Source organism: Sorex fumeus, unplaced genomic scaffold, assembly GCF_029834395.1.
Source record: "Sorex fumeus unplaced genomic scaffold, SorFum_2.1 ptg000006l, whole genome shotgun sequence".
Classification (NCBI taxonomy): Eukaryota; Metazoa; Chordata; class Mammalia; order Eulipotyphla; family Soricidae; genus Sorex; species Sorex fumeus.
Window position 1 is genome coordinate 58,104,869 of NW_026606063.1, and position 27,727 is coordinate 58,132,595.

General features: G+C 42.5%; 1 protein-coding gene across 2 annotated transcripts; it reads left to right on the forward strand.

Annotated features, from left to right (window-relative positions):
• Window positions 1-5,686: 5,686 nt before the first annotated feature.
• On the forward strand, window positions 5,687-27,727 carry MRPS5 (mitochondrial ribosomal protein S5). Of its 2 annotated transcripts, XM_056122690.1 has the most exons (12): window positions 5,687-5,806; window positions 7,107-7,187; window positions 10,832-10,969; window positions 15,934-16,059; window positions 18,235-18,468; window positions 19,711-19,745; window positions 21,258-21,348; window positions 22,853-22,899; window positions 23,329-23,386; window positions 23,667-23,729; window positions 25,028-25,164; window positions 27,348-27,727. In XM_056122690.1, exons 1-12 carry the CDS (start codon window positions 5,749-5,751, stop codon window positions 27,570-27,572), a joined length of 1,293 nt encoding a protein of 430 aa, XP_055978665.1. In that variant the 5' UTR covers window positions 5,687-5,748; the 3' UTR covers window positions 27,573-27,727. The 2 variants fall into 2 exon arrangements, with proteins under 2 accessions (XP_055978665.1, XP_055978674.1); XM_056122699.1 differs by lacking the exons at window positions 5,687-5,806; window positions 7,107-7,187; window positions 10,832-10,969; window positions 15,934-16,059 and having other exon boundaries at window positions 18,251-18,389.

Genomic DNA, 27,727 nt, shown 5'->3' on the forward strand with positions numbered 1-27,727 from the left:
TGTAGTGAATTTGGAAAGACTTTACTTAGAGGCCACAATAATTAATCATTTGTGTTTACTGTGGTAAAGCGTTATCAATGTCATGAGTTGGCACAGCTTTTAGTCACATTTGTTCTGAAAAATACTAGGTGACTCACAGTGGAGAGAAATTTCAATTATGACATGAGGTTTCAGTAAAATTTCCCTTATTAAATATCAAGAATATATACAAAAGAGAAACACTAAGTGGCCTGTAAATATGGGAAGTCCTTTAGTCACAGATGTGCCCAAATTGCTAGTAGATAATTCATCCTTGAGGAAAATCCTGTGGGTAAAGATAAATGAGGGCCCTACCAATTTTTTTCCTTTATAAAAATTAGTAAACTAACCCTACTAATTAGAAACTGTGGAACTGTAATGCATGTTGGTATGTTATTAGTGGAAACTACTCCCTTTTCACCCCTCAGAATTTGAGCTGAAATCACATGGGATTTAGTGAAGTTGAGAAAAGTCAGTGGTAAAGTTCAAGTGACAACATACACTAATACAGTAATATCCCAAACTAGTGATGAATGCAGTTGGAGAGATAGTAGAGTGGGTACAGTGCTTGCCTTGCACACGAATGACTAAGATTTGTTCCCCGGCATCCCATTTGGTCTCCCGAGCACCACCAGGAGGACTTCCCAGTGCAGAGCCAGGAGTAACCCTTGAGCATCGCCAGGCTTGACCCAGAAAAAAAAAGAATGTGGGCAAGTTCTTTTCAGATTTGAGGTTTTAAAATATAGAATTGAATCTAGATCGAGAACTTCATATGTTTAATTTCTTCTTGGTGAGGGTTATCATTTCTAACAGCGCTGTGCTTTGTTTCTCTGTTCTGTCAAGGATAGTGTTGGGTTTGATAGTGTGGATGAAGAGGAGAGAGACTTGAGACTGAGAGCCTCATTAGAATTAGACCTTCCTTGTTTTAGAGTTAAAGCAACATCTTCAGAATATGACATGTTTCAAGCATGCAAGGTTCCAACACCAATCCCAGCACCAGTGTCAACATCCCTCCACCCCTGCCTGCCTCCTTTATTTTTAATTTTGGTTGTTGTAGTCTGGATGCAGTGTTTTCAGTTTTATTGGTTCTGTGGCTCAGATAGATACAGCACACCTACCCACTGATGTGCCCATGCCCCATGCCCCCTGCCTACTGCTCATGTTACCTCCTGCCTTCCTCATCTTCTGCCCACTCTCTTTAGTTTCTTTCCTCCCTGTCCTTGGCTTCTGAAGATCAGTTGCCTGTATAGATTATCTTGGAGAATATTCAGTTTGAACTCCCTTTTCATAGTAAAGTTCCAATAGTGTCCATTCTTAATTTCTTCTCTAATTGTCAAGTGCATGCTTAGGATTAGTTTTCTAGAGTTTCTTTTCTGTATTTTTTATTAACTACATTATAAATTCCTATAAAATGAGGTTCAAGAATCGTTTGTTTTTCTGATGTCTTTTCTGATTTCAAAACCTCACAGAAAAGATGAGAATGAGGCCATAAGAAGATATAGGAAGATGCTCATAAACTGTTGGTGATAGGGTTCATGAGTTCCTTGGAGTATTTTGCCTTGGGAGGATAATTATCTCTAAGTAAACCATATCACAAAGAATTCTATGTGGACCTTTGTCTAGAGCACTAAGGAGTTTCTGAAATTTTTATAATTTATTGGTTCTTTCATCCTTTCCAGAATATTGTGACTGTCAGGAATAACATGACTTTTGAGCAAAGGCTAATGCCTCTTTTAGTTCTAAGGATTCTGGTAAAGTGTTTGTCTTGGCCATTTCATATATTAGTTGAGATGTCTCAGTTTGGAAAAACTAAATCAACCATTTTTGTGTGTGAGGACAATAGGTTTTGAGTATGGAAACACTTTCACCCATCCTGAACAAACATGAAAATCAAAACATACATATCTCCTGAAGTGTGGAAGCTAATAAAATCCATATGAAGGTGTCCCAAGAACCCTGAGAGTTTGGCTATGTCTCATTTTTATAATATTTCAAAGACTATGCTGATTTGTGATGCATGGTCTAAAAATCACTATTTTCTCATGTCCTTTAAAATACTATTTGCTAATTTTAGTATAATACATCAATTGGTATCATAGTTTCATAGAAAAATTAGCTTATATTCCTTTGAATTCATCTGATGCCCCCAAGTGGCTCCCTGGGGAGCAACCTAGATTACCTGATTGAACTGTACAATTTTTTATGTGTACAATTTTTTTTACATGTGCAACAGTTTTTACACTCAAGGAGTAAATGTTGCTATATTACTATGGCCTCTTTGGGTTTCTTCAGAGACTTTTCCCTTGAGGGTTTGTTAGCAATCTAGTCTTGGCTGAGACTGCTTGTTTGAGAACCATCTGGACAATATGCACAATGATCACAGAATAATTTCTTTTCACATCCACAGTCTCTTTTGCACAACTCTTAGGTCTTGAAAGGAAGGAGTGACTTCATACCTTCTAAATTTACTATGTAGTTAATTTTTTATGGAGATAAAATTAGTACTCTTCTTTTAAAAAAATTACATTTTGTCCTAGTCCCCAGGGTATTGTGCTTTCTGATACATATTTATTTTCTAGGCTTTGTTGGACAAACTTAGAGTTGTAAAGGAAGTAATATGACTATAAGGATGGTATATGACCAGTGCGATTGACAGTTGTTAACTCTTCACAGTTAAGAAAGTGTACTCACACCATACTGGCAACATGGATTTTGTACTTGAAAACAGTAAACAGCATAGACTGGGAGGCAGGTTCTGTCAAGTCAAGAATGTTATGTGACCCAAGTCCCCCAGAAGAATGTGACTGGCTTATTTGAATATTTTGTGAGCAGGCCAGGAACTGAAAAATGAAATTCTAAGCTCCCTTTGTTAGTGTTTGTTGACCAGACAATGCTTCTCTGCCTGTGAGACATTTTCCCCTGTCTGCGTGACAGACAATTTCCACAATACTCTCTCTCTACTTCAATTACATTCAATATTTTGACACCAGTCCCACCATTATTATTTGGAATTTTCCTGCCACCACTCAAACCTGCCAAAAAGGCAATGCTAGATGATTTATTTTATATTGCTTGTTATGAATAGCATAAAATGTCATGCAGCTTTGCACTCCTGGAATATTAAAATTTTTGATAATTAGGGTCTGCAGAGATCTCTGCAGTGAGCTGCTTGGTTACGAGATTCTTTTGTGTGTCTCTGGATCATGGCCATTGACGAGGTTAAATAGTAGCTAGAGGCAGTTTGTGTGCTTCATCTCAGGGTCCCATCAGGGCAGAGAGATGAGAGGGAACATCACATCCCCTATTCCGTGAGGCCTGGTGTTTGCCATTACTGCTCTTGTGTACCTGGGCTTCTCATTGAGTCCTGGAAGGTGGCAGCCTCCAGGATTCCTAGGGAGCAGGCAGAGGGACAGCACCTGCTCCCATCTGGACTAGCCCTGTGAAATATACCTATTGCAAAGTACGGTGGCATCTCTGCAACAAGCTGCTCCATTCTGAGATTCTTTTGTGTGTCTCTCCATTGTTAATTTTTACCTTTATGACGTTGTGGTCTGAAATAGTACTTGGTATGATTTTTATTTGTGACTTTCTGGACACATATGTGACCTATCCTGGACACTGTTCTATGTACATTGGAGACTGTATTTGGCTTTCTGGTGACAGAGGGTTCTGTACATGTTTATTGATTCCAGTTCTTTCAATTCCTTATTTAGATCTGTTATCTCTTTACTAATGGTGTTCTGTGTACTTGAGCTGTCCAATGAGGAGAATGGGGTTTTAAAGTGAGAACCTTAATTTTCCTTCAGTCTTCACCCCTCCCCATTCTTTGTGTTATGTAATATTTATTGATCTCTGTTCAGGCTAACGGGTACTCTCTTTTGCCTTCTCAAATCTGATAGTTTTTCATCACATTCTGTCACTATCACTTTCAGTGATAAGGTCTCCTAAACCTTCCATGAAAGAGAAATGACATGCAGATACAGATAAAGAAGGAATTGTGGGGGGACTGTCCTTGCAGGGAAACTGACAGACATGAATTATTAATAGGCAGCAATGCTCTCTAACCATTATTTCAGTCCCTCTTAACCAGCCCCCTGGGAGTTCAGGTGATTTGGATTTGTTAGCCAATTTGATATGCAAAAGTTAATTGAGGGACTGGAGATAATACAGCAGGTAGAGCGCTTGCCTTGCAAGTGGTCAACCCAGGTTGAACTCCCTTCTGCCCCCCCCCCCACACCACCAGGAGTAATTCCTGAGTGCAGAACCAGAAGTTACCCCTGAACATGCTACTGGGGGAGAGGGGGGAGGCTCTCTGCACCAAAGTTTATTGAAAATATGATGCATTTAATTTTTTTCTTTTTATTTAAAAAATTAAAATTTTAATTTAATAAAAATTTTCACTGGGGCTGGAGCGATAGCACAGCGGGTGGGGCGTTTGCCTTGCATGCAGCCAACATGGCTGACGCAGGTTCGATTCCCAGCATCCCATATGGTCCCCTGAGCACTGCCAGGAGCAATTCCTGAGTGCCTGAGCCAGGAGTAACCCCTGAGCATCACTGGGCATGACCCAAAAAGCAAAAAAAAAAAAAAATTCACAATAATTGATTACATACATTCATTATTTAAACACCACCACCATTACACCTTCCCACCACCATTATTATTGTTTTTAATTTTTTTATAAGTTTACAATATTTGATTACATTTAATATTCAAACACCAATCCCACCACCATTACACCTTCCCACCACCAAATTCGGGATGTTTCCTGTCCCAAAACACAACCGAAAGAATATATTTTGTATTGTCTGTTATGAAGAACTGCTTGAACATGCTTACAAAAAAGTGTTCATATAGGAAACTGTGGAGATTGTTCTATTTTGGCAGGAGCCATTAAGACATTTCTATAGTATGATATGATGCACTTTAGAAGTGTAAAATTTTCACTCTAAAACAGGTGTGAATCAACATATTGAACAATAGATAAAGCAATGGTGGTATCATCTTGATAATCGTTGACTCTAGACTTTCACTTCCCCCCACTCCGTGTTTGCACATATTGATACTAAATTTGAGTATCAGAGGTCTGTCTGAGTAAGATCCTAGCTTCTCTGAAGCTTTTTTTCCCCCTAGAACCTGGATCATTTAATGATAAAATCCATGCCTTGAGGAATTAAAAAAAAAAAAAGCCAGGTGTGGCTCCCGCAGACAAAAACATAAGAGGCAATTGTGAGAGTGGGTGGCAGAGCGCTCGAGTCGGAAGTATCCTATCCCTAAGTTTCCTATCCCTAGGAAGATCAAAGAAACAGTCGTGCTTTAAGTCAAATCAGCGGACTCCAGGGGTTGAGAGGAGTTGGCTGTGGACACGTTGTCCCTCATTCACTAAGTACATCTCATTCAGTTCTCGGTTCTTCTCTGCGCCTCTGGAGACGCTCCTGCACGCCAGCACTTCCAACCAGCGGGTCGCAGAGGAGCGGGTGTAAATAATAGGTCGATAAAGCAGCGAACCAAGGGCAGAGGCCGCCAACGGGATTCAAGCCTGGCAAACCCCGCCCTCGGGTCCTCACGCGAGGACCCGCGGGGCTGTCCGCCGCTGTGCCGGATTCACTCCTGCCTCCTTCCGGTCCGGCAGTCCCGCCTCCCGGCCTGCACCTTGGCGCGACTGCGGGCGTCGGCCCGTCAGGCGGCGCGGCGGGCTGCCCGGACGGGAGGCTCTCGCGCGGCCCCAGCATGGCGGCAGCCGTGCGCGCTGCGAGCCGCTTCTCCGCGCTGTGCGGCGCGCGGACGGGTGAGAGTCGGGTCCTGGGCTCAGGGTCTCTGAGCGTGGTGGGCGTGGGGAGCTCGCCCGGGGTCTGGCGGACGCTCGGCAGCAGGAAGCCGCAGTCTCGAGCCTTTCTGTGTGACCTTGCGCGCCGCCGCCTTTGCACGCTGGAGCGCGGGGCTGGCGCCCGGCTTGCGAGGGTGCAGTGGGCGCTCTCCAAGGTCGTTCGTTCTCGGGGCTCCAGGTCTTAACGTGGTGTCCGTCCCAGAAGGGGCACAGTTTGGCTGGGTGACCCGCGGTAGAGGCTAGCGACCTCTGCAGAGGGAGAGGCAGTCTCCCACCGATGGCCCTGCGTGATTTTCGTTAGGGGGACGCTCAGTGCCTTTCTAAGGGGCGCGTATTTCATGTTAGTAATCTTGCTGGGTTTTGTCCTCTTTCTACCCAAAAAACCGTTTCCCGGGGCAGTGGGCTGGTAAAAGCCCACAAAAAGTTTACCTCGAGGAACCGTTTCCTTGCTTTCTCTTTCACTGTTCTTACTGAAGACTCACAATCTAAGCATTTGCACTTCCCGAATCCTAAAATCTCTGAAACCTCAGGAGGCTTTATGCGTGTATGTATGAGGTCTGAACTTTCTTATTTTAAACTCTTAATTGTCAATGTGATCACTGCCTTCCTTCAGTTTGGGTCTATTACCTTTTAGAACCTTGAACTGTGATCACTGTAAGCAGGCTCACCAAGGGATGCATTTCATACCAGCCAGGAGGTGTCAGAGACAGCGGATGTAGGAGCAGAACATGCTCAAGCCTAGCGTGTGACAGATGGCGGCTGCAGAGTGGAGGGGAGAATGGTCGGAGATGAGGCTATTGCTGAAGGCCCTGGAGGATGCGTTGAGTTTATTTCGCTGGCTTTCAGGAGCCAAGGTGTGGTGATGAGGACTAGGACCTGACCAGATCTTTAGGTGATTGATGTGACAGCAAATGGAGATTTCCTGCAGAAAATCTGGAAGCCAGGTGTGCCCCCTCGAGGGTGTGAGGCATGAGAAGGCCTGACCCAGTAGAGAAACGACAGTGAAAGTGCAGAAGAAGATGCAGCTAGCAGAGGATTGAGGGTTGAGGAGAATTTCCTGGGCTTGGAAATGTTTGGATGTGTGAGTGAAGGAGAAGTTACCTGCTGTCAGCTACTTGGGCAAGTGATAATGTACCTTGGAAATGACTCATTTTTTATTTGTTTTGAATCTTTTTTCCTATATGTATTACTATTCCTTTGATGTTAAAAATGTTACTTTTCATGAAGAAATTATGTTGATTCCATTTTATTACTTTTGTAGGTCATCTCCGGGCCCAACATCTTACCCTAAACACCTTTCCAGCATCTTCTGCTTTGACATTGAAGCCTATTCTCAGCAATGGTGAGATTCACTTACCTAATTACTTTTTCTGTTGTGATCAGATGTTTTTCAAAGTGTAAGCTGACTAAACATGTGCTTTATGATGGGATATAGTGCAGTATATTTACAATTTTTTCTTAGAGGTAGATAGAAGGGATAGCTTCTTTTTTCCCCTTCATTGTTAGGGATCAGAGGCAGCGCCTCATACGTGTGAGACATGTGATCTGCACTGAGCTACATCCCTTTTCCTTTTTAAGTTTTCAGTGCTTACAGTGATCACAGTTCAAGGTTCTAAAAGGTAACGGACCCAAACTGATTCTGTTTAGATGTGATTTATAAAGGCACACATCTGTATAGTCTTTTATACCTCATTAGTCATAGGATGAACCGACATGAAATGTACATATATTATAAACTAGTGTTACATTTAAAAGTCCTTTATCTGTTATGAACATAATAGCTGTGATCATTGAGTAATTCCTTTGCATCAGGCTTGCCATAAGTCATCCAGATTCATCTGCATACCTGCTCTTTGGGAGCTGCCACTCCTGTTGTACAGATGAAGTGTAATGATGAAGGAAGTCCCACTTAGTGTGAGTCTCCAGAGGCAAAGTGACTGTTGATACCACACAGCCAATAGATTCAGGACTGAGTTGTGAGCTCTCTGGATAGGTACAGTGATGCCTTCCACTAACAGAGGATATTTGTAGAAGGGTTTTGCTTCATCAGACATAGTACAAGCCCTTTCTTTGGAAGGAAGGTAGCAAGGAAGGCTGTCAGGCATGCTGGCTGACTGGCTCTGGTTGGAGCAGAATGGAAATGCTGGTGGGTCCTTGCTTTTCAGCAGCTCAGTGTGCTGAGTTTTACTTTGTGTCTCAGTCCCTGCATCTTATTGATTCCCCACCTCCAGAAGCCTTTTTACCTGGCTCCAGTGGTCCCCCTGAGGAGTCTGATGGGCTTGGCTTCTTCCACCTGTTTGCTCATTTGTTGGTTGAGTGAGACTCATATGTCCTGAACTTAGGCTAAGCGCTTGACCCACCCTACGGTAAAGTAGAACCCAGAGACAGAGGAGCACCCTTAGCTGAGGGCTTGACCCCACAGAAGGGCTTGATAGCAGGTAAGTGCCTGCTGGAGAGATGGTGGCACCATGAATAGTTCTTTCTAGCTGGGAGATTGCTGTACTTATTATGTACATCTGGGTCAAAGAGATGGTTTAGGTAGGAGAGTTCACGGCAAGACCTTGTGTTTGATCCTTGGCACCATGAGGCCCTCTGGGCAGCACTGGGTTTAGTCTTGGTGGCCCCAGAGCAGTGCTTGGTCATACTACTAAAAATCGTATTTCCAAGCAGGGGCCTCATAGATTTGTATCTTAAAACCAATTTTTTTTTTTTGGGTCACACCCAACGATGCACAGGGGATTCTCTTGGCTCTGCACTCAGGAATTATTCCTGGTGGTGCTTGGGGGATCATATGGGATGCTGGTAATCAAGCCCAGGTCGGCCACATACAAGGCAAACGCCCTACCCGCTGTGCTATTGCTCCAGCACCCTTAAAACCAATTCTTTACCTCTGCCCATTCTCATCAGTACTTTGAATTCTTATAACCTCTGCATATATTTCTGAAAATAGCAATGCATAGATTGCTATTTTCTCTGTTGATTTTGTTAGGTAAAAAGGTAAAGGCCCTCCCGTTGATCGTCGATTTGCTCGAGCGGGCCCAGTAACGTCTCCATTGGAGACTTTGTTGTTACTGTTTGTTATGCTAATAAAATATTTATCTTATACTTTATCCTTGTTTTTATCCCAAATATAGTTGAAAAGTCAGATTTGGTCAAATCTCTGGGAAGTGTTTATTATAGTTTTTATTATGTTTTATTATTCACAGCTAAGCAAGGATGTATACCGTCATTATGTTTACTGTCTACATTTCCTTCTTTTTGGATTTGATAAATGACATATTTTGGGGGGAAGGTGAAGGGTCTTCTAAGGAATGGAGCTCTGGAGGCCCTGTGGTAATCCTTCCCAGCACTGTTGGGGGGGGGGGCTCCAGGGCATCTGACTGTGCTGAGGGTGGTGGTGGGCGGAAGGCTGTGTGGTGCCAGGAATCACACTCAGTTTTGGTCCGTGCCAGGCATGTACCCTTGATCACTGTACTATCTCATGCTCCCCCTCCCTTTTTGTTATAAGTTGCTTAGTTTTCTCTGTATCAGTTGCCATATTTTTTCTAAAATCTCTGACAGATTAGTTAGAAACATGGCAATACTTTCCCAGAAATCTCCCAAACACTTTCCTAATTATCCAATATAAGAGACCTTTTACATAGAAAGTTGGGTGTTTTGGAGATTAGTCATGAAGCAGCATAGCTGGACTGTTGGCCTGGTGGCAGCTGTGAACCATGAGTGTGACTGGCTTGGCTTTAGCAGGTGGGGACCATAAAACATTTTTAAAAAGTGATCTTGCATATGATTAAAATATTTCAAAACGTATATTGTAAAATCTTTCATATCCTACCTGTGTCAGTTTTCATTCTTAGGGGCAACCACTGTTACCGTTGTGTGTGTGTGTGTGTGTGTGTGTGTGTGTGTGTCCGTCCACTGTTACCGTGTGTGTGTGTGTGTGTGTGTGTGTGTGTGTGTGTGTGTGGTGGGAGGTTGAGGGATGCTCTTCTGGAATTAGCCTCTGAGGGTCTCCTAGTCTGGTTTGCAGTCCTGGAGGGTTGGATGCTCTGCCCAGCAGGGGTCGCCATTTCCCTAGAATTGACAGGCAGGAGTGTTGGACAGATGTGCTGCTCTTTAGACAACTCCATCCAGGAGCCTAGTTGATAGTTCAGCAGGCACGGTGCTTGCCTTGCACGTGGCCGACATGGATTTGATGTGGTCCTCTAAGTACCCCATGTGGTCCCCTGAGCACCACCAGGAGTGATCCCTGAGCACAGAGCCAGGAGTAGCCCCTGAGCACCTCTGAGTGAGGCCCAAAGACTGAAAAAAGTTTTTTTCCATGCACTTCATGCAGTGTGTGGACAAACTAACTCTTCTAACTAGAACTGACATTTAGGCATAGGTTATCCGCCCCGAGTTTTGTTTTCTTCAGGGAAGACTATTCTTGGGAGCACAGAGATGGTCCAGGGGTTCAGGCATATACCTGGCCAACCTTGGTTCAGTTCCTCATACATATTAATTGCTGGGTACAACCCTGTGAGGCCCCAAACACCATTGGGGAGGCCTGGGCCATCCCTGGCACTGCCGGGCCAAGCAGCACTGTGCTCTCGGCCCTCACATTGAATTGTTGGCTTCCTTGGCAGAGAAATGCCTTAGCCAGAAAGGGGTCCAAAAAGGCCAAAAAATGGTCCTCAGAATGATTCACAAAAGTTTAGCATTTTAGGGGCTAGAGCTATAGTCCAGTAGGTAGGGCACTTGCCTTGGATGTGGTCAACCTGGGTTTGATCTCTGGTACCCCATATGGTCCCCTGAGCTCCACCAGGAATAATTTCTGAATGCCAAGCCATGAGTAGCCCCTGATCACAGCTAGGTGTGCCCTTCATACCCCCTCCCCTAACTTTGACATTTCAGTGACTTTTCTATATGTAATGATGATTACTGTTGCTGTTTGGTGTTTCTCCACAGCAGCAAAGGGTATAACTCTAGTTTTATTCTGTCTGCCTGCAGGCCTTTGGACATCGCCAGGAACCAGAGACAACCATCTTCTCTCAGGCTTGGCCCACGCGTTGCAGACACAGTGCTGTGTTTCTTCTCCTGGAAACTTGATAGGCCAGCAGCGTCGATCCTATAGCTTCTTCACCAAATGTATGTGCAGTGACCGTAAACCTCCCATCAGTTCCATGGTATCTTAAAAGCTTCTTTTTGAAACTGGTTTTTCTTTCTTAAATTCATTAACACAAGAGTGACTAGTACATGATGCATTCTGGAAACAAAAATGGTCTTTCGTTTATGTGTGTTGTCAAATTATCTCACACGCTATTAACTGTACTTCTCAGGGAGCACTAGTTTACCTTCATCTCCCAGTTTGAGTATTTAATACTGAAAGCGCATTGAGTTACTCTCCATATCTCTACTGATGAGTGTCTCAAGAATCTGTTCAAATCTGTTTTCAATTGTGGTTTTTTTTCTTTCCTTATTTTGGGGCCATACCTGGTAGTGTTCAGAGGTTACTCCTGGCTCTGTTCTCCTGGTGGTGCTGGGGATCAAACCTAGGTTGGCTGTGTGCAGGGCTAGCTCCCTACTCACTGTACTAGCACTCCTGTTCCTCAGTTGTGTGTTCAGTTAAGGAGTTAGGACATCTAATCAGGAAACATTAATTTTAAATAGATATTTGCCCAAAATCCACTCTTGTTTGGGATGGTTTTTAAGAGTCCAATTTGAACAGAAATTGCTTGTTTGGTAATAAATTATTCACAGCTCAGCATGTGTCAAATTAAGAGAAGTTAAAATTGAATAACTGTAATCCATGGTGATTCAATTATTTTTTTCTTTAAAAGAGAAATCAGAATTGTGCAGCCGTTGAGTGAGGTTGCTGAGTCAGCTGCTTTCCCTGCAGCCTCATAAGGCACACTCTTCGTTCCGCCTCACTTCTCAGTGCAGTCTCACCTCTGGAGAGTAGTTTCATTATGTGGGTACAGATCGCTTTAATGTGGAAGTCTCCTAACAAGGTGATTTGCATATCAATATAGACAAGAAGGTCCCATGGTCAGAGAATTACAAGTAACATAGGCTTAATGGTATCTGCAGATTTTGGTGCCAAGATAAGTGAGGTCAATGAGGTGGCATCCTTCACATCCTTGGTGACCCTTGTCTGATTTTTTTCAAAGAACTGACATAAAGTTCGAAGAATTGACTTAAAAGTTGTATATACAAGTATTGTATATACAGATACTTGTATTATAATAATTATAATTATTATAATCTGTTTAGCATATAAATACATTTGAATATTGTGATCTGTATAATATATAGATAATTATACAGATAATTTTATCTGATATACAAATTGTACTTGTATATCAGATTTACAGGCCTTTGGGATTTTTTTCATAGTCTCTTCTCCTGCCCTCAAAAACTTAAATTCCCTGTTTCTTCTTGCTACAGGAGTACACCTTACCTTCTGTGACTCCTGTTCCTGCACTGTTACTCCACAGGAATGACACTGCATATTAGCCTGTTCACTTCCTCAGTGATAGGACTCTGTACCCTTATGTGTTTATTGTTCCCAAGTCATAACTGAGATTAGTTTCTGGCTCGGTAAACATGGTTCAAATAGCATGAGCCTAGTTTTTGCTATTTCTGGGGAGAGATAGTTTTCAATTTTCTAAATCTCCAAGAAATATTTTAAAAACTTCAAAAAGGAATGCATAGGATTTTCTCAGAATGTTTAACATTGTATTTATAAATCTAAGTCTCTGCCATACTGTCATTTTATTTTATTTTTTATTTTTTATTTTTTTTACAATTTTTTTTTATTGAATCACTGTGAGAAAAGTTACAAAGCTTTCAGGTTTAAGTCTCGGTCATACACCACCCCCGCCCCGCCACAAGTAATTAGTTTTCACCACCAAGAACCCAAATATATCCCCCCACCCCTCTCGATGCCTGTGAGGTAGACGATTTCTACTTAACTCTCTCTCTACTTTGAATACATTCATTATTTCGACACAAGATGCATCATTATTGTTTGGAATTTCCCCCCAACAATCAGAACTGCTGAAAAGGCATTGTGAAATAATTTGTTTTCTATTGCTGGTTATGAAAAAGCTATGATTTTGGATTTCTGATACTTTATTAATTAAGTCTGGAGGGATTTCTGCCAAGAGCCGGATAATTACGAGATTGACTTTTGTGCATCTCGTGGGGGCAACTCATGGCCTCGGTTGGGCGTGAAGGATGAGCCGGTTCTCCCCCCTCTCCCATGTGGCTGCAGTTGCCCCATCCCCCCCTGCCCCCGCCGCTCATATCTGGCTTTCCAATAAGCTCTGAGGCTGTGGCCACTGTGCTGCGGGGGGGGGGGGGGGGGGGTGTTGGAAAAAGGTGGAAGAGACAGACACCCTTTCCCTCCTGGGGGGCATGGCGCCAGAGTTTAATGCATAGTCCATTCACACTTCTGCCACAAGCTGCGGGGCTCTGGATTAGTTCCATATGCCTCTGGTGCCTTGGCCATGCCAGAGAGCCGCTCGTGGGGGTCAACTCATGGCCTTGGTTGGGCCTGAAGTGATACTGTCATTTTAATGCCTCTGACCCAAATTAGCAAGCAGTGTTGCCTAGCGTGATTCGGAGAGAAGTAGCTCATGCATCAAATTGAATGTCACTGTAGATTGTGTGTATGCATGGATCTAAAAACATGAACTTTAATAACTTTAAGAACTTTAATAGATACGTACTAGCCCATCTGTGCCTTTCCAGAAAAACGATAGAATTGATGTTAGCATGTTTTAGTTTTTACTTGGTTTTTCATTTTGGGCCACACCCAGTGGTTCCGAATACTCAGGAGCTACTCAAAGCTTCGACTAGGAAGTTGAAAAGTTAAATAGTAAAGTCTCAATGAAAACAGCCTAATTCATTTTGCAGCCATTGAAATTGTGTTCATGAGTGATAGCAGAGAATATGAAACGACTTAAAATATTAAGAAATGCTGCTGTACTAATACATATAGCATATGACGTAACTTCAGTTTTGTCAGAAACATACATGAATAAAGAAAAAGAATATACATTTGATCTAATAGTGGTGATGGCATTGTTTACATTCTTCATATTGTCTACATTTTCACAGTTGAAAATATCAAACTTTGAGAGGGATCGTATAGGCGGTAAGGTGCATGCTTTGTGTGCAGCAGACCTAACTCTAGTACCTGCACTGTATATGGTCCCTCAGTTTCCACCAGAAGTAATCCCTAAATGCAGAGCCAGGTGTAACACTGGGTACGACCCACAAACCAAAAACAAAACTTTCCTTTATAATCTGAAAAAATATCTTGATGGTATTTAAGTTTAAAACCATTAAAAAAAATTTTTTTTAATTGAACCACAATGAGATACACAGTCTTAAGGTTGTTCATGATTCGGTTTTGGTTATATAATGTTCCAACATGCATCCCTTCACCAGTGTACAACATCCCACCACCAGTGTGTCCCCAGTTTCTCTCCCCCCCCTTCCCCTACCCCTCTACCTGCCTCTATGGCAGGCTTAAAATAATTTTTAATAGCATGATATGAAAAATTAAGTAGACTTTTCAAATCTTTATTTTCTACATGGTTTGTAAAAACATGAATTGAACCTTTCCGTCTTTTGTATCTTTGTGTTAAGCACTTTGAAAATTAAATCTTGAATTTAGTTTTAATGAGCAGTTTGCTTACAATGATTATAGGTGAAAACTTGTTATTGATTTATTTCTTAAAATGCCACATTTAAAATGCTCTAGTTGTGAACTTTTATGTGCTTGACGGCATTTATGGGTGCCATTGAATTTTTTTGTTTTTTTGTCACACCCAGCAGTGTTCAGGGTTTACTTCTGGCTCTGTGTTCAGGGATTACTCTTGGCAGGGCTCTGAGGAACATGTGGGGTACTGGAGTTCGAACCGGAGTCTGCCACATGCAGGGAAAACAGCCTACCCACTGTACTAAAGGTTCATTAGAGAAGAAAGAAGATACTCGAGTATTCTCTAGAATATGTTTCTTATTTCAGGCATGTACTTAGAATGTTTCAGGCAGTTTAGAATGTTTGTGTGTTTGGGCAGGGAAGCCCACCCGTGGTACTGGGGTGTTCCTTGGTCTGTGCTCAGGAGTGACCCCTTATGGTTCAGGAGATCATATGTGGTATCAGAGATGGAACAGGAATCGTTTGCATGCAAGGCAAGTGCCTTCCTGTATTGTCTCTCTGTCTGGATTAGAATTTAAACTAATATATCATTTATATGGCTCTGATTATAGTTAAGTAGGTGATGGAATAGAATCAGTGATTATAAAGTCAGTTTGTAAAGCTGTGGAAAGCTCCCAAGTCCTTGGGAAGACAGAATTTAAATATATTAAATGATGTAATTGCAGCAGTATAATTCAGTAGTGGTCAAATATAAAGAATCTAAATATTCTACAGGCATAAAATGGGAATATGACAAAAATATTTCAAGTGGAAGTAGATCAGCATAATTGGAATCGATGAATAAGGTGAAAGAAAAGCAAGACTTAAGAACTATATACTAGGACACAGTTAGGTATAAACTGTTAGATCCCTATAAACTTATTCTTTCCTGTGGGTCACTTAGATTCTTATTATACTTATGGGTGAATTTGGGCATTTCATTCTGAAGGATATGCAGATATTTAGAGTATTTACAGAATAAGGGAGGAAACTACCCAGTTATTGGGGTTTATGGACATAGATTGAAGTACTCTTGTTTTTGGATGAAGACATATGTATTTAGGAAGGATAGTTATTGATGATCTCAATGATTACAGTGAGGAAGGGGGAGGTGAGGCCTATAACATCTTGATAAAATGTTTGAGGAATAAAACTGTTGGAAAGTAACTTGGATTTGAATGTTGGCCATCTTTTGTGGAAGAAAGCCAAGTCTTTCAAAGTAATGGAAACTCTCTGGGCTTTTCAAATGTAACCATTTAATATCTGTAAGGAATGATAAGGAATGATTCTAAGTTTATTTTCATTGCTCCAATGATACAAGTCAAGCTGGCCTTTTCTGGCTTCTTTTGGTTCAATTGGAGGCCTTGTATCAAATTTTTAAGAAAAACCAACTTTTTTACAGTGACAGCAGATGAGCTGTGGAAAGGTGCATTAGCTGAGACCGGTGCTGGAGCAAGAAAAGGAAGAGGCAAAAGAACTAAGAAAAAGAGGAGAAAGGATTTGAACCGAGGTCAAATAATTGGTGAAGGTAAGTTTACTTAGAAAGACAGCTACTGTACTTTTAAAGGCTTCCCCAGATTTTACATTTTACATACTACAAGCATGAAAACATTTCTCATGAAGAGTACTAGAATCTATTGTCTTCAAATAAGTCTTAGCAAAAGCTTATTATTGCTCCATGATTTGGGTGGAGATTGGGGGAGAATCCCAGAGAAAGGAATTCATCCGTTCAGTTGATCGGCAAACCTGAAGCAGATGTAGTGTCTGCTTGGAAGATGAGGGAGAGAACATGGAATAAGTGGAGAGTTGGCAACCATTTCTCACATTTACGTATTTTTAGCTTTGTGAGCCACATGGTCTCTGGTACGATTGTTCAACTTGTGCAAAAACAGTTATAGATGATGCAAAATCAAATGGGCCACACTATGTTCCAACTAAACCACTTACAGGTCTTTACTTGGGAAACTCTGGGCTTGTTTATAATCCTGTTTTTTGAAGTATGGGCTACTTGGACAGACATTTTGTACTATGATGACTGAAATGTGTCTTTGATAGTAATGATTTTGTGGTAGAGCGGCTCTTTTCACTGTACTCGAGGGATCACTTGTTTGCATCGCTGTTTTTCTGTGACTCACCCTGCATTGTATTTTTAAAAGTCATCTATAGGTAAAATGTCTCAGTAAAAAATTCAGATGGTAAAGAAATAAAAACTCCCCTTCAGTGCTCTTTCTTTCTTCACCAAATCTCAGGTGCTTCTCCAAGAAAACTGCTGGTTTCGTTTGGGCACGTTCCTTTCTGTGTTTTAGAATGCCTTTATATGCAAGCATTATGAAAATGAAAATGTATTTTCTTCTTTTGGCAGGTTGTTAAATTATACAATTTAGCATGTATTATACTTCACTGTTTTCACTCAGAAGTAGGTCTGGAAATTGTTCCACGTTGGGACCTTCAGATCTGCCACATCCTTCTTAGTGTAGAGTGTGTCTCAGGTTGGCTATTTCAGGTCACTCCCATTCTGATAGTGCTGGACATTTTTAGCATTTCCTTTTTTTTTTTTTTTTTGCCTTTACAGATGATGTTTAAAATTGTCTTTGTCCAGGCACATACATGCCTCGTCCCTGATTGCTTCTCTCTGTAATAATCGTAAGTGGGATTACCACCTTTTAGGTAGTAAATCTAAAATTAACTGATAGTGCCTGGGACTTTTTAAATTTTTTTTAATTTTATTTTTGAAAATTGTTCACAATGTTTGATTACATTTAATATTTGAACATCAATCCCACCATCATTATACCTTCCCACCACCATATTTCTATTCCGAACCCCAAAACCTTCCCCCAAAGCAGAACTGAAGTATTTTATTTTGTGTTTCTTGTTATGAATAATCCACTGAAAATGAGGCAAAAGAGGTTTCTTAGAGGAAAGTGTGTGAAGATTGTTATATTTCACCCAGGAGGCATTAAGCCCTTCTATAAGAGATTAGTTACATGTTGTTAAAGGTTGAGACTTACTTGCTTATATCTACATCTATATAAATATATTCCCCCTAAGATTGGTTGCCTTGTACTTTAATCCCAATCAAATGTGGTATACTACTTTTGGTATATTGATGGTGTAAAGTATGTGAGCTGTTGTGCGGCCATAGGGCACAGGAATATATTGACTCATGGGTGAGGTTCGTCTGAGCATGTGGAGAGTGGCCGCGAGCATGGTGATGGTTGAGTTCTGGAGGTTTTCTGCTGTTGGGGCTGGCCCCGTTGGAATGGGGAGACCTCACCTGCCCACCTCCAGGTTGCCCTGAATGAAGCAGCCTGGCACGAAGTCTGGTGGCATGGTTATGGTGTATTTTATGCTCTCTTCTGATTTATATTGAGTCTCTGGATCATGGCCGTTAATGAGATTATATAGCACCATCGGCAGCTTGTGACTGCCAAGCTACCAGAATTGGGGGGAGAAGGGAGGAGGTTACCCATTCCCGGTTCTGTTGAGCCTGGAGTTTTCAGTAACAAGTTCTGCATACCTGGGTTTTTCTGCAGATCAGTCGTGGGTGAGGCTTCTCCAAGTGAGTGGAGAGTGGGTGTGGGCATGGCAGCAGTTGAATTCTGGAGATTTTTGACTGTTGGGGCTGAGTGCCTGGGACTTTAACCCTCTATAAGTGAATGCTTTTTGCAGATTCTTAGTTTGTATGTTTTTAAACTTTCAGGGCGTCATGGCTTCCTATGGCCTGGTCTGAATGTCCCTCTGATGAGAAATGGAGCTATGCAGACCATAGCCCAGAGAAGCAAGGAAGAGCAGGAGAAGGTGGAGGCCAACATGGTCCAGCAAAGAGAAGAGTGGGACCGGAAGAGGAAAATGAAGGTTAAACGGGAGCGAGGATGGAGCGGAAACCAGTGGGGAGGCGTCAGTCTTGGCCCCCCTGATCCTGGTCCCAATGGAGGTAGCCAAGTCCTGGTTTTGCCTCCCCTCCTGAGAAAGATTCTGGTAGTGCTTGGATCCTTTCATAGGATTTTATTTGCGTGTTTGTCTCTATTGCTTTTGGGTGTCATTGGCGTAACTTCACGTTATTATTCAGCTATATTTTATGGGGCACTAGAAGGCCCTTTATCAAGAAGTATTTTACAAACAGGATGGAAAGTGTTGGGTTCTGGAATCTTGACAACATGGTTTCTCCAAGCCTGAAACATGGTAGAGTGGCTTGTGGATCTATCTGTGAGCCACCTATTGTTCATGGCACATTTCTGGAGCAGCTCCTCTGGATATCTTGGTTTGGGGGTGCTATTTGATAAGAGGGTAAATCAGGTCATTGCCATTAAGTTTCCTATCAGCACAACTAAAATAAAATGAATACTTGCCAAGTCAGATTGGAAAACCAAGTCCACCCTCCCCATCTCCCACCCTTTTGAGTAAATTAAGTCACTGGAAAAATTCTCTTGTCAAGGAGTAGGAGAAGAAGAAATAAAATATCAGGCATCTTCCTTAAGTTTGGCTTAAAAGAGGAAAGGTGGAGTTGAGAGGTAGAGACTTAGATTGCTTCCATTATGAGGATGAAGTTAAGGGAAGAGAGAGAAAAGGCTGAAATCCTTCAAGAGGGCCGAGTGTAGGGAAATGAATTAGGAAGAGACATGAGTGGGGAAGAGCAAGAGTCCAGTGCTCCCTGATATTGTTGCGAATGAGAAAGGGCTCCAGAGTAGGTGAGAGTGACATCTTGGGGCTGTTGGGGCTCAACAGAGTCTTGAGGTGCAATAGGGGTCCTGTGCTGAGAGTGAAGGGGCACTGGATGAACATAGCCACCAGAAGACAGGGTATGTGGAACTGGCTTTAAAATTACCCAAGAGGGGCCAGAGCAATAGTCCAGCAGGCAGTGTGCTTACCTTGGACTCAGTGACCCATATATGGTCCCCTGACCCCGACGGGAGCAATCCCTGAGCACTGCCAGGTGTGGGCCCCAAATTAAGCAAGCAAAAATAAAAAAGTGCTGGTGATAAAGCCAGGGCTGTAGCTCGGAGTCAGAGTGCTTGACAAAGTGTCTGAGACCTAGGTTTGATCACTGGTACTGCAAAGAAATGATTCTGTAAGGAAGTAAGGAAAAAATGGTGACAGTACCGGTGTTGAAATGCATGTGTACATTTAATAGCGCAGACACATTTTATCTGTGTGCTTATTTCTTTTCTCCCTGCAGAAACATACGAGGATTTTGATACCAGGATCCTAGAGGTAGGCATGCTGAATTAACTGGCTAGTTTAGTCTTCGTTTGTTTGTTTGTTTTTTTGTGGGGTGGGGGGCACATTGGGCGGTGCTTAGGAGTTACTCCTGGCTCTGCACCCAGGAATCTCTCCAGGAATCACACCCAGGTTCTGGGGACCATAATGGGATGCCAGGGGTGTCCGGGATTGAACCTGGGTCTGGCGTGTGCAAGGCAGACACCCTACTGCTGTACTGTCACTCTGAACCTAGTTTAGTCTTTGGAGAAGTCAGGGTGGATAGGTCAAGAGAACAGTGAGGAAAAGCTTTCACATGCAGAACTTTCCACGAAGAAACAAACCTGATATGGATGAGGAAATAAACTTCAGTTACTAGATACTTGCTTGTGATCAGGGCCATTTGGGTAGGGGATCGAGTGGGGCTGATATTTGAGGTGCCCTGACATCAGTGTTCTTGTCAATAGCAGAATTTTGGGATCATTTTTAATTTTTTTCTTCCAAAAGCTAAAATAGCATTAATAGTCTATCTTTGAATTTTAAACCAGCTGAACCTGGCACTCAGCTCAGACTACAAGTATCGAGAGGAGCCATAAGTACGGGCAGAGAGCTTGGATCGGGGCAGTGAATGTCCAGCTCTTGGTGGGGAAATGATCTCGTGGCTGCTTGTGCCCCTTAAAACTGATGCCTTTATTACGTGAATTTCTTTCACTCTTTCCGGAACTTTCTCTATAATTGTCAGCTTTCCTTACACTCAGTATATACTCAGTGTAAATACCATTTGGAATAATCACTGACTGAATTTGTGATTGAACATGCGTGTGTATTGTTTCTTTAATATCAGAGATCTTATAGAACTTAAAATATTTTTGCAGGGTTGTTTATGACTTGCGTCCCAATTTATCCTTTTTGGAATTTAATCCCCTTAATACATGTATATGTGGGTGATTTCCTGTAAGGTAATTCATAGGAGTGGATTCAAGCTTTCTTTTCCTTGAACCTTATTTTATGGATAAAGAAGGAGGTGCTATTTAAGTGGTTTTGTTTGCAGTTTCATAGTTCTTAACCGTTAAATATAAGCAAATATGTTCAGATTTTCCATTCTCAGTTGAGCCTAATCCTTAGCACAGAGATTCAGTCCAATGCTAATTATTTCTGCATTGTGTACCTCATTGCATCATCTCTAAAGAGGCAGTTTTTTAAATGTGTAAAGATATGTGGTATTGGGATATATCTTAGAGTCAAATTATAAATGGTCAAAGTTTAATCAGTGACTTAGTTTCTTCTGTCACATTCATTAAGATAGAGTATTTTGAGTTGTACAGTTTAGGATCCCTTTAAAGTGATTGCAATGCTGAAATCATTAGACAAAATCTGTCCTACTTCACTCCTGAGGCTTTCGTTAAGCCAGTTTGTTGTTGGTGCTCATGGACTCTGCGGGGGGACTCGCACATGTGCATGTCTCCAGCTCCAGATCCAGTTTTTTTTCCTCAAGGTGAAATGTTTATGAGACGCTTTGTTTTTTAGGTAAGAAACGTTTTCAATATGACTGCGAAAGAAGGAAGAAAGAAATCTGTTCGGGTCCTAGTCGTTGTGGGCAATGGCCGGGGAGCCGCAGGTAACTGGGGTGTAATAAGGCGGTGCCGTGAGGAGGTGGGGCCTGGGGTATTGTGTCTCCCTTGAGAAAAACATGGGACAGTTTACATATAATCTTCAAAGTAAGACGCATTCTGAGTTTCTTCCTCTCCCAGGATGGGAGGAAAACTGGGGAGTGGAGGGTAGTGGACTCTGGTGGATTTTGTGTTGGGGCATTATATGTCTGAAACTCAATCATAAATATCTTTGTAATTCACAGTGATTCAATAAGAAATTTTTTTAATTGAAAAAAAATTCTAATTAAAAAAAAAAAGTAAGACAAAATGCCAGAAACAGTCAAAGAAAAATAAACGTGGCTTCTAAAGGTTTAAGAACCTTTATGATCCTGGGAGCTGGACTGGTAATACAGCAGACAGGGCATTTGCCTTGCTCGACACCAACCTGGATTTGATCCCCAGCAGCACATACCATCCCCGAAGCACTGCCAAGAGTGGTCCCTGAGCGCAGAGCCAGGAGTAAGCCCTGAGCAGCCCTGAGTGTGCCCAGCCCCTCCCTTCCCCCTCCACATAAAAGCAGAATAAAACCCCAAAACTCTTATGATGTTGAGACTTTATCTTAAATTTGAAAAATCAGAAATCAATTAAGTTAAATATATGATAGGTCAAGGGTTAATAATGCCCTTAATTTCCTAAAAGTTTCCGAAAATAGGAATTGGAACCTACAACCCTTTTCCCCAGCTGTTTTGTATAGATCTCAGATATCTTTATTGTCTTATATTACTTTTCTGTGTGTAATTTAAAAACAAAAGACGTTATTGGAAATAAATGATGGTAACAGCAAATGAAAAATAGATTTATGTTACCTTGTGGTAAATCTTGAAGCATGGGCTATGGCTTTGCTTACTTAAGAATGCAGTGTTTGAATTCAGTGAAATCAGAGTATTACTCTGTAGTAGTGTCCTTCTCTCCCAAGTTTCAGCTTATTTTGATCTGTTTTTAAAAGTGTTCAGAATCAGGCTGGAGAGATAGGTAAGGCGTTTGGCTTGCATCTGGCTACCCCAGTTCAATCCCCAGCACCACATATGATCCTCAAACAGTGCCAGGAGTGACCGCTGAGCTCAGAGCAAGGAGTAAGCGCTGAACATATCCGAGTATGACCCTCAAACAAACACAAAATGTTCAAAGCCTTAATTAGAGCAGGAGTACAGTGTGTTTTTTTTTTTTTTCTGGTCTTCTTCGGTATTTTTTGTGCATTTAGTCTTACCTAGAGACTTATAAAGGGTAACACTGTGCTTCTAACCTTTAGTTTAATAGGTAAGTTCAAATCTAATACTTCTAAAATGGCCCTAAACATCCCAGCCTGTCACTGTAGTCTTGTGCTTTCTCATTTATTTTGTATGGGAGAATTTCTCTAGACTTGAGAAAAATGAAGTCCTATGAAATCATATGGGCTAAAACTTCAAATATGGTAGAAGACAATGTATCAAATTTAGTTCTTTTTGTAATATTTTCCTACTTCTTTTCCAGGTTTTGCCATTGGGAAAGCCACTGACCGGATAGACGCTTTCAGAAAAGTATGGACGCTTTTTTTTTTTTAAGTGTCAGTAGGTGATAGTAAACTATGTGTTAGGCACCATGGGACCTACAAAAAAATCATAAAAATAAGTACCATTATTTGATGTTGTCAAAAATTACTTATTTTATAAAAGATAGTCTCAGAAGTATCTGTACTTTTTTTCCCTCATCATTTTGTCAGAACTGTGATAAAATTAGAAGGGAACTAAGAAAGTTTGAACCCTAATAGAATGTTCAAAGCTATTAAGGACTTACTGTTGCATTCCCCTTTACCCCCTTTTAAATGTGATAGTGATGGATTAATTTTTTTGATTAAATCTTTGACTTTAAGAAGTGTTTACTGAAATTCTTACGTAGAAGAGCTGTTTTTCTAAGTCTCAGAAAACTCAAATTCCAGCAATTGAAGTAAGAACATATTCTTCTTTCAGGCAAAGAACAGAGCGGTCCACTATTTGCATTTCATAGAACGATATGAAGACCATACAAGTAAGTGGTAATCGTTTTTTTTTTTTTAATTTTCGCGATATTGATTTATTATGTATGACAGTCTGTATCTGTGGGTGTTTTTCTTTTCCTCTGCACATTATTACCTTTCTTACAAATAAATAAGTGTGATAGAGAAACAAACTTGCTTTCCTGAGTAATAATTGAAATCAGAGTGTGTTCTCATCCTTGGTCCCTGTATGCTGGATTGTTGAGGTGCTTTTAAATGCTGTGTGATATTTGCAAGAGCATGAAAGCTGAGTACCTTCTTTGTGTTTTCCAGTATACCATGATGTTTCTTTAACATTTAAACGGACGCATATCAAGATGAAGAAGAAACCCAAAGGTAGTTCAAAAGCCTTTAGATATAGCTGAGGAATTAAAATAGTTTTGTTCTGTCCCTTATTTTTACTCACCTTTTGCACTTGAAATCTTTTTTTTTTCTTTTTGTTTGTTGTATTTCACTTGAGCTTAGGTTGGAAACACCACAATGGAAAGGCTGATGATAGATTTAAGGGGAAAGTAGAAGAGGTCCATCAAGCTCCCAGGCTTACACAAGCAGACGACATATGTCTTACGAGTAACTCTAGGCATGTTAGGAATAGAAAACAGTAACTGGAGAGTGGTTGGGCTGCTGGGATCATTGGTTCTTCTGAGAGTCCTTGATAAGCTTATTCAGTCCCAGCCTTTAACTGTCTCATCCCCAGGTATTGATGGGACAGCTCGTGCCTTTATAAATGTTTTTGTTTTTGTTTTTTTTATCTCTCTCTTTCCTCCTCGGATCTGACAGGTACTGATCTAGGCTCTGGGGACACAGTGGTTGGCAAACACAACTCTGGTTCTCCAGTCAGGCCACAGAGTGGGGTGGGGGGTGAGGGGCTGGAGGAGAGAGGGGGCCTCCTTCAGTAGTTCAGGCAGAGGAGGTTGGCATGTGGGAAGGAGGGATTTGAAGGAGACTAAGGGTGAGAAAGATCTAAGACAGTACAGCCAGGTTGAGGTCACAGAGTCCCCGAGGTGGGGCAGCCAGCCAGAGGAGGCTGGTGTCTCAGGATTAGGTCAGCAAGAATAGAGCTTGGAAGGCTTCTTGGCAGTGGTGTTCTTTGTGCTGTTGCAGAGAATGGTGGGAAGCTTCAGGCTTCAAATGGGTGATGTTCTTGGATTGTGCTTTGAAAGCACTCCCTGGAGAAGGAGTGGCAGGTAGACTAGAGCAGGACGAATGGCTGTCAGGAAGCAATACGAGGTCTGGAGGCCATTTAGGAGGTAAGGACAGTCCCCGAGGTGGGGTGGGGGAATCCAAAAGAGGGAGGGCCAAAAGCCCAGGACTAGAGGCACCTCTGCTCTGAACAGCTCGAGCGCTCAAAGAGGGCGATTGATCATAGTGGGCCTGGCGCGGGCTAGGAGGTGTCTGCAAGTCCACAGGATAGCCTTGCTGTATTCTCTTCCCTCAGTGTGTTCAGGAAGAGTTTCTATAGATAGATTTCTTTGAACGCCTAGGATATACAGTGTCAATACATGCCAGGCAGGTCATCAGGGAGCACGAGGGAAGTTGGTGGAAGCAAAGCATGAGCCAGGGCTCCCCTGTCCAGGGGCCCCGGGGAGGAGTTGGGCTCAGTCTGCTACCCTTAACTCCTTCCCCTTTCCTAGGCTATGGCCTCCGTTGCCACCGGGCCATCATCACCATGTGCCGGCTCATCGGCATCAAGGACATGTACGCCAAGATCTCCGGCTCCACCAACATGCTCAACCTCACCCGCGGCTTCTTCCACGGACTCTCCCGCCAGGTAACCCTGCCCTGCCCTTCGAAACACACCTATAGGTGTGTCTCGGAGTTGGGGTGTTGCAAGCCCCGGGGCCCTATGGTCCCCTGTGGATTGGGCGATTGGATTGGGCGGTTGTTGTGGTTGCAGCAGGCAAGTTTGTTTGGCTCAGGAGTCCATGAAAACTCCGCTGTTCCACCTGACATTCCGATGGGTGTTCTGAAGTTTCAGAAATCAGTGTACAATCTCTGTTTTGTTTTGAAAGGACCATATGCTTATTCTAAAGCTCTAAAGCCCCAACAATGCAGAAGCGTGAAGTCGAAAGAGAAAGTCTGGTTCCTGGCGGGACACTCCCCTCTGGAGACCTGAGAGGTCTTAGGGCAGCAGTGTTTGGGTGGTACTTGTGCAAGTAGTTCAGTCGGATCCGGTCAGCCCGTCAGTGTCAGTCCGGCTGGTTATTGCTCTGTGTAGCTGTACACTGCCCTGCCCTCTGCCCGGTGTCCCCTGCCCACTGCCCCTGAGCCCGGGAGAGACTGTTGGCCTCCTGACTCCTGGGTGGAGAGGAAGGACTGTGACAGTATGCACCCTCTGGTGTCCCTTTCCAACCTGCCCTTGAAAGATTTGGAGACCTCAGCAGAGTAGGGGGCATAGAAAGGGCAGCTGATTCCAGAGACGCCTCCGTGGCTGCCCTCCACGTATCCAGGACGTGGCCAGACTTTCTCAGGATTAAAGACGACAAGGGCTTGGTTCAACATGAAAGGATCCATGGAATAGTTTTACATGTCTTAGTTTAAACTAGGAAGATTAATTAAAAGGATAAGAAAACTGGTAAAAAGATATCTTTTGGAGCATTTGTATGTGTGTTGGTATTGTCTAAAATATCATTCAGAATAACACTTAGAATTCAAACTTAGAGGCCTGATTGATGTAACTAAGGAACAGGTTTTACATAGGCAAGTTTAAATGTTCTTTCATTTTATTATTTTGAAAATTATTATTTTATTTTGCTTTTGGGGCCACACCTAGTGGTGCTCAGAGCGGTGCTCTTGGCCCTGCACTCAAGAATCACTCCTGGTGGGCCCAGGAGACCATAGGGATGCTAGGGATTGAACCCAGGTTGTCCGATGCAAGACAAGTGCCCTATTGTTCTGGCCCCTGTTTTTTGTTTTAGTAATTCAGCTCTTCCAATGAAATTAGTATGAATCACCTCTTCTAAAAAACCTTCAGCAGTTTTTTTTTTATTTAAAAAAAAGGTAGCTTTTATTGTGACACTCCAAAAAAAAAAATGCTGCTAATTGAAGCAACATGCCATTGGTTATAAGATAGACCAATCTGAATTCTTTTGTTGTTATGAAGCAACTTGTTTCTTTCCTTTTTGGGAGATGGTTGGGGTGGGGGAGGCCACACCGTTTGGTGCTCAGGGGTTACTCCTGGCTCTGCTCAGCTGTGTGCAAGGCAGGCACCTTACCCACCCTACCCATTGCACTATCTCTCTGGGCCTAGTAATAATTTATAATGTACCAGTCCTTTTTTTTTTTTTTTTTGGCTATTTGCCTAATGATTTTATTACTTAAATTTTTTTTGTATCAGAAGTAAGATAGCTAAAGTGAAAGGCTGATCTATACCGGTCTTTTCTACAATCTGATTTCAACAAATCTGGGAATTTTTTTTTAATCTGAACAAATGTATCCATTTCTATGAATACTATTTGATGATACTAAATTACCATTTAGGTATGGGGAATTTTTCGATCCTTTTAGAGGCGACTGAACTAAAATGCCTTGAGATTTAGTTTAAAATAGCTGGGGTTGTGCAGGGTGTTACTGAGAAAGAAGACTGGCCCCAGTTGCTGACTACTGACCAGGTGAGAGCCATGGATTCAGTCAAGGAGCTGCAGAAGTCTGTAAGGACGGACGGCCCAGTGTGTGGTTTACTGAGAGCACATTCAAGAACTGGTGATGCTCAGTTAGAGATATCATGAGATGAGATTGCATGCTCCTTTTACGGCCACCTGGTCCTAGACTCCACAATTCTGCGTGTTTTGATTTTTAGGAAAGAAGTGAGCTGTGGGGCCAGAGCGGTAGTGCTGCGGGTGGACTGTCTCCTGAGGTGGTGTTGAAGCCCCCCAGCTGTGCAGGGTTTCCTCCTGGCAGTGACTGCCGCACCTCGTGCGTCTAACCTGGAATTCTCACTCTCGTCTTTCCCAGGAGACCCATCAACAGCTGGCTGATAAGAAGAGACTCCATGTGGTGGAGTTCCGGGAGGAGTGTGGCCCTCTGCCCATTGTGGTCGCCTCTCCCCACGGGGCTCTGAGCAAGGACCCAGAGCCTGAAGATGACGTTCCCAACATCAGGCTGGACTGGGAGGACGTGAAGGCCTCACAGCGAATGAAGCATTCCGTGTGGTCAGGGTTAAAGAGAGCTGCTACCTGAGCTGCCCACTGGCCAGCACCCAGGGGGGACATGTCCTCTCACCCGGGAATGTGACCTTGTTTGGTTCTGTTTCTTTTTTTTCCTAAAGGGAAGGCCCACTGAAATTCTTTATTTACAAATAATAAATTATTATAACTTTAATTCCTACGTGGTCA

Excerpts from the sequence above, each read along its gene's own strand:
- MRPS5 (XM_056122690.1), top strand. The coding sequence starts at position 5,749 with ATGGCGGCAGCCGTGCGCGCTGCGAGCCGCTTCTCCGCGCTGTGCGGC. Across the intron at positions 7,188-10,831 it reads GAAGCCTATTCTCAGCAATG|GCCTTTGGACATCGCCAGGA; the intron begins GTGAGATTCACT and ends GTCTGCCTGCAG. Across the intron at positions 23,730-25,027 it reads GATGAAGAAGAAACCCAAAG|GCTATGGCCTCCGTTGCCAC; the intron begins GTAGTTCAAAAG and ends CCCCTTTCCTAG.